A 6,391-nucleotide genomic window follows, 5' to 3' on the forward strand; every position below is an offset into this window, starting at 1 on the left:
GGGGGGGGGGTGCAACTCTGTATTAGGGTAGGTGTTCCTAATGTTTTTTACACTCAGTGAATAACTGGTCTGAGGAGCTCTCTGGTGGCTAAACACAAGTCATGCCGGGAGAGAAAGAGAGGGGGTTAAGAGAAAGAGAGTTAGTTCAAGCTCTGTGCTCCACAGGCGAAGTCACGTCCTGACTGTCTGGTTGCCCGTGGCAACCAGACATGATGTCATAGGCAGTTTAACTTAGCCTTGAAGGGAGTTAAGGAGAAGTGGGAGTGGTCAGTCCTGCCAGGGATTACATTGGGGGAGAGAGAGAAGAGAGAGGAAGTTGGGAGAGAAAAGAGGAGGAGTTAGAAGCCCAAAAGGATCCTGGGAAAGGGAAAAGGAGGAAGGAAAGAGAGGGGAAAAGTGGGGAGAGAAACTTTCTCTCCGGGGTCCTATAGGAATGTAACAGAATAGAGAGCAGAGTGTAGCTATAGGGCCGTCAGTGATTAGCTGCTTTTCCCTGGGTCTACTCTGTGGAATGTTGTCTGGAGCCTGAGCAGAGCTGCCACTTAACCAGACCTGGGTTCAAATACTATTTGAAATATTTTCAATTGTGCCAAGCAAGCTCAATCCAGCCAAGAAACTATTTCCAATAGTATTGGAACCCAGCTCCCAGAATCAAATGCCAACCCTATAACTCTGCACCCTCAGTGAGTCTTATCAAACTGTGAAACCTGATCCTGGGAGTAGCTGCATGGCCTACAGTAGTTGACTTCATGGTGTCATTTGAAACAGTAAAGAAAGTCTTGTGAATCATGTTACATCTAAACGTTGTACTTATTGGAGACTTTGACGGTTGAAATACTACAACGTGAAAGTAGTACATTTACAAACTGTCGTCTTGAAATGACTTACTTACGTACTGTGTGAGGAATGATCAACTTAAATTGGGGTATGATCGAGGCTCAGCTCAGTAAAGGGAAAAGTTTGCTATGAAGGATGGCCCTCTAGTGGCTAGTTAATATTTAGCATGACAACATTTTTTTAATCGATTATTTTCCTGAACCATTTATTTACTTATAAATGTGTAACTGTTGAACTTAGTGATGTTACCACATGACAAAGATGAACCTGATGTTTCCTGTATTTTATTTCTCTTCTACAGTCTTGGTTCCTCTGACAAGGCCTCCAACTCAACCGCTAGAATTGTGTCATGAGAAATTTGGGAATGGAAAAACAACACAACACACAAAACAAACCAACACGGACTACAAACAAACTGCTGACACTAAAGTATTTTTGCTCAACAACCAACAACACAAAAACAGAAAATAACCCCCCAGAAGAATACCCATTTCCACGATTTGAACATTTGAACCGGAACAACCATCTCCCTATACAGAAGGCTGAAAAGAGATCGGTTGAAGTGGACAGACTCAGAACGAACGACAGAACGAGGAAGAAGAGGAGGAAGAAAGATGAGGAAATGTCACACACAAAACATGTCAGAAAGCAAACAAAAATATGCAACCTGACAACTAACTGACCAATTTCGTTTTATTGTTGTTTTTATATTTTATTTTCACAATGAAACTCCATGCAATGGCTGGGAGATCCACCCACACACAACAGTGTAAAACACATAGTTGGCAGAATTTGGTCACTTGAGCTATAGCTATAAACATTGTCACCGCCCAAAAGAACCCATTCTGTAATCCTTTAGTCTCTCCTCCTGACGGTGCTTTACGTCCCTGCTCCCTCTCTCATCTGTCAACCAGGTGTCCAGGGTTGCCCCGGCAACGCCCACAGCCTCACACAACCACATCCGACTGGCCTCACTGCCGCTTAATGTACTCAGCCCTGAATGCCCTCCCTCCTCCCTTCTTCTGATTGGCCAAACACTGGGACACCATCCAATGGTGTGATACCATCTGCACTAGATGGCTGGTTTTAGCTTACCCTCTTGTGAAGAGCGATAGCCAATAGCATGAGCCGAGAGCGAACACAAAACAGTCAGTCAGTCAGACATGAGACAGTCAGACATAACAGACAGAAAGTCAGTCAGTCAGACAGACATAACAGAGAGACAGACAGACATAAGAGACAGACATAACAGACAGTCAGACAGACAGACAGACAGTCATACAACACTATGCCCTCTTTCGTCCCCTCACCTATGCACTACTGAAACAAATAAGGGAGGAAACAGAGCGATCCAGCAGGTCGCTGAAGGCAGTGTGTGTGTGTGGGCAATGGGCTGTGGCTCTGGCATCCTGGCACTCACACATACACGCACTCACGCAGACTCAAAGTACGTACACACACACACACAGATCATTGTCTCCAGAACCCACACGTCTGGCAGACACAACTGATTCACTGACAATACCATTTTGTCTGTGTGTCCTTCACAGTAACATAATACATGCATAGGATCAACATCATCATGTAATAACTAGCTTTCTTTTGGTTTGTAGCCGTTTTCTTGCATTTCATTTTGTTTGCCGGATTGGTTTTGGTTTTGTCTCACTTGGATTCTTTTGCTTATGTTTGACCTTCTTCCCTGAGATCTTTTTCTTTCATCCGCTTTTTATTTTGCAGAAAAAATATCATCTTCGTTTGCAATAACAGGCATCTCTGAAATCTCTCACAAACACCAGTACAGGAACTTGCGACAAGCCCTGCCCTGCTTCACCCTGTAACCACAGTCCATTCACAGTAGCGCCCGGAGGAACACACGCGGACACACCACCGTATCAAAATGCACACTACTAACACCGTCACCCTGATTCCAAACACAAAGGTGAGCCTTTATGTACGAGTTTCTCCAAACTGCCTTTGATAATGGTTTTTCATTCATTTTGACATTTGTCATTTTTTAATTTGAGATACCTTGTTTTTTTCTATTGTAAATGTGATTTATTAAATTGTTATTGATATTGTCATTATTATTTTTTATCATGACACAATAATTCAAACAAAAAAAAGCCAAACCTCACAAAATAACTGGACTGCCTAGCTGTTGGTTTCTTCCATGTGCAGGGATAGAATTGTCTGACAGCCCAGGCACTCTGAGTTTATAGTAAAATTAGCTCTATGTACTCAAATCATATATCACAACTATAACAATCTATGGAAGTGCCTCTGTACTCCCCTATCATGCAATTAGTTCAAATTCAGGTTGATGTTTTTGTTCACATATATGCTAAAGCTACAAAGAATGGTGATGTTTCTTCCTATATGGAAACCATTGGCTATAGGACAGAATCTTTGTAGAAGACTGCAAAATGTTATAAAGAGAGAGAGAGAGAGATCTTAAACATATATATTTATGGTATATGCTCCTTTTTTAAACTTGACTAAAATGAGCTTGTTGGCAGTTTAGTTATTTTCTGAACTCTTGAGCTAGCAGAATTCCATGATGGACAGCACCTCACTGTCACCATGACAATTCAATGAGCACCCACCCAACCTCCACAAATCTACAGTGCAACATTCAAAAAAAAACGAAACAAAAATGTCCATGATGCAAAATAGATGAAACATGTCAAAATCGACAATGGAAAAATTGAAGAAAAAAAGTGTTTGTTTTTTGATGGAAAGTATTATTGTTGAAAGATATGTGTCGATTGAGCCACGTGCAATGCATTGGGTAGATTCATTGTGTTTTGTCTGTTAGAGATTTTTAAGAAAGCTAAGAAGAAAAGAGAAAAAAAATCTATTTGTTTCAAGTCCGATGTGCTCCTGGACTCTAAACTAACAGAGCCATATCCTAGTCTTTGTAAGTTGGGGGTATTTGTTTTTATTTTCCTTTATTGTCTCTTTTTTAATGTTTAACGTGTAATCATTTGTTTATAAAAAATGTTTGGAGGGGCTGAAGGAAGAAACATTTCTTACAAAATGTTTAAAAACAAATTGAACATGGAATGAAAAACCGGTGAAATGAAAAACCGCCACTTTTACACACTATAAAGTACATTCAAACTATTACAAAATGAATGATAATGAACAAAATAATGACTACCTTTAGGAAACCGCATTTATTACTCCTCTTCTCTGTTCCTATTCCTTCTCCTGTTTGTAATATTGAGTGGAGGGAGGGGTTCCTATTCCTTCTCCTGTTTGTAATATTGAGTGGAGGGAGGGGTTCCTATTCCTTCCTATATTCCTCTAGTAGGTTGTGAAACAAAAGGCATTTTGGTTCAACCTTTAGATAGGACGAGAGCTGTACTGTAGGCTTATCAATGCCCACAACTACTTCTTCTGATTTCTCCCAGATTATTATACTCCTCTCTCTGAGTCTGAGCAAGGGAAAAAAAAACAGGAAAATGGCAGCTTAGAATTTGTTTCATTTGAGGAGCCAGCCAGTCTGTCAGAACCATGACGTAACGATAGAAATACAGTAGGCCTATGCAAAGTGAGCTTCCCTCCACCCCTTCCTTCTCCACCCTCTCCCTCATTCCCCTGTAAATTCACCTTGACTAGTGCTTGTGCTGTAGTGTAGTTTCCCAGCAGTTAAAGGTTGTCCCTTAAAAGTGCCTTTTGTTCACAGACTCCATTTTGTAATCCAGATCGCTCCCCTTTCATTCGAAATAATTCAAGGTAGAGGTGGAAGTGCCCCTAAGTGCAGATCTAGGATCAGTTTACTGTATATCTTGACCTGAACCATTAGGAGGGGATATGCAAAACTGACCTTCGATCAGTGCTTAGTGAGCAACTTCATCCCACCTCAACCTTTGAAAAATGATCCCCCTCCATTGTATCAACCTTCCCATAAATCCTTTCCCTTTTCAAAATCCGTATATATATAGTACAAAAGGAAACTGGTGTGAATTAGTTCTTTACTTTTTATTGATAAATGATGAAAAAAAAATACTGAAAAGGCAAAAAAAACTTGTTCTCGTTCCCCCTTGCTCTCTGGCTTTTTTCTTCTTCCCTCCGTCTCCTCCTCTCCTCTCCTCTGTCTATCTGTTCTCTCGTAGACACCGGAGTAGTCTGTAACTGTGTCCTCTCTCTCTCCTTCCCCCTCCCTCCCTTCCTTCCTTCCGTTGATGGAAGGGGTTGTTGAAAAAAAAAATGGCCGAAACTTTTTGTCTTGAGCAGAATGCAGTTAGCTCACGTTATTCTTGTCTGTATTGCCTCTTCTTCACATTGTATACCATTACCCATCCTCTTCAGCTTCTCCATTCAAACAGCTAATGTAAGTGAACAAATTACACCAATGGGCTTTTGGGGGTGCGCCTGCCCAGTGTAGGGTAGGACTGGGTGTTAGGGGTTATGGGGGTAAAGGTCTTAGGGGGTCAATAATGTTGGGGTAAAGGAGAAATAATAGGGGTACCTTTTGGGTGTTGGGGGGGGGGGGGGGGCTGCTCTTCTGCTGTGACAAGTTAAGAGTTTTTATTTTATTTATTTTGTTTTATTTTATTCCTTTATTTTTATTTTTGACTTAATTTGGATTTTTGCTTTCATAGTTCCTAACTATCAGGGTATGCCGTCATTGAAACTCTATAAGAGAGTCTTGGACTGTAAATGAAATGCTACAAGCACCTTATAACTACTGGCTGAGAAAAGGGGGTTTGCAATACTACCAGCACACACACACACCTAGTCATGTATCAAATACTCTAAACTCTTGTATTATTATTGTGAGGTTTTATCTAGTGAAGCCAGGAGCAGTATTAGCCATTGGCAAAACACACACCACAACCCACCATATAGAGCCAGCGTGAACCAGGCTTGAGGCATACTCTCAAGTGAAACGTAGAGATATCAGTTTGAATGCCAGGCTCTAAAAACTCTGTTCCGTTTTGAGATTATTATTATTTTTATTTTTTTCGTGGTGTCTAGACAGTACGCCCTTTGACCCCCGACCCTACGCCCTCAGAGCAGAAGAGCCCCACTCATGCCTGTAGCTCTGTTTGAAATGGCACCCTATTCCCTATATAGTGCACTACTTTTTCACTATTCCCATAGGGCCCTGTTCAAAAGTAGTGCACTATGTAGGGAATAGGATGCCATTTTAAATGCATCCCATGTCTTTGTGTATAAGAAACACCCCCAGAGCTCTATAGGTGAAATGCATGTGTTAATTACAGTTTCTTTTCCATAAGAAGAAAAACACAGTTTGAGCAGAGCAGCACCTTGATTGAATAAAAGGATGTTCTTGACTGTAGCATCTTGACTGTGTTGTGTCTTTATTTATGATCATGACTGAGAATGGAAATGATGATAGTGGAACCTCATACCTACATGACAAGTTCAGGTAGTTTGATGTGGAAAGGTAGCCATACAGTGAAGGATGTTCTTGACTGTTGGATCTGTGTTGTCTTCATTATAATGACTGGAAATTAATATGATGAAGGGATATACAGTGGGGCAAAAAAGTATTTAGTCAGCCACCAATTGTGCAAGTTCTCCC

At 41.0% G+C, this 6,391-nt stretch overlaps 1 protein-coding gene across 1 annotated transcript in view; it reads left to right on the forward strand.

Moving 5' to 3' along the window:
• The window catches only part of LOC139402009 (nuclear factor 1 X-type-like), an 11,180-nt gene extending 5,035 nt beyond the window's left edge, over nt 1-6,145 (forward strand). The window contains exon 4 of the mRNA XM_071146054.1: nt 1,139-6,145. Coding sequence (XP_071002155.1) covers nt 1,139-1,153 — 15 coding nt within the window. The 3' untranslated portion in view covers nt 1,154-6,145. The remainder of the gene's footprint in view (nt 1-1,138) is intronic.
• The last annotated feature ends 246 nt before the right edge of the window (nt 6,146-6,391 follow it).

This window comes from Oncorhynchus clarkii, unplaced genomic scaffold (genome assembly GCF_045791955.1).
Source record: "Oncorhynchus clarkii lewisi isolate Uvic-CL-2024 unplaced genomic scaffold, UVic_Ocla_1.0 unplaced_contig_4449_pilon_pilon, whole genome shotgun sequence".
NCBI lineage: Eukaryota > Metazoa > Chordata > Actinopteri > Salmoniformes > Salmonidae > Oncorhynchus > Oncorhynchus clarkii.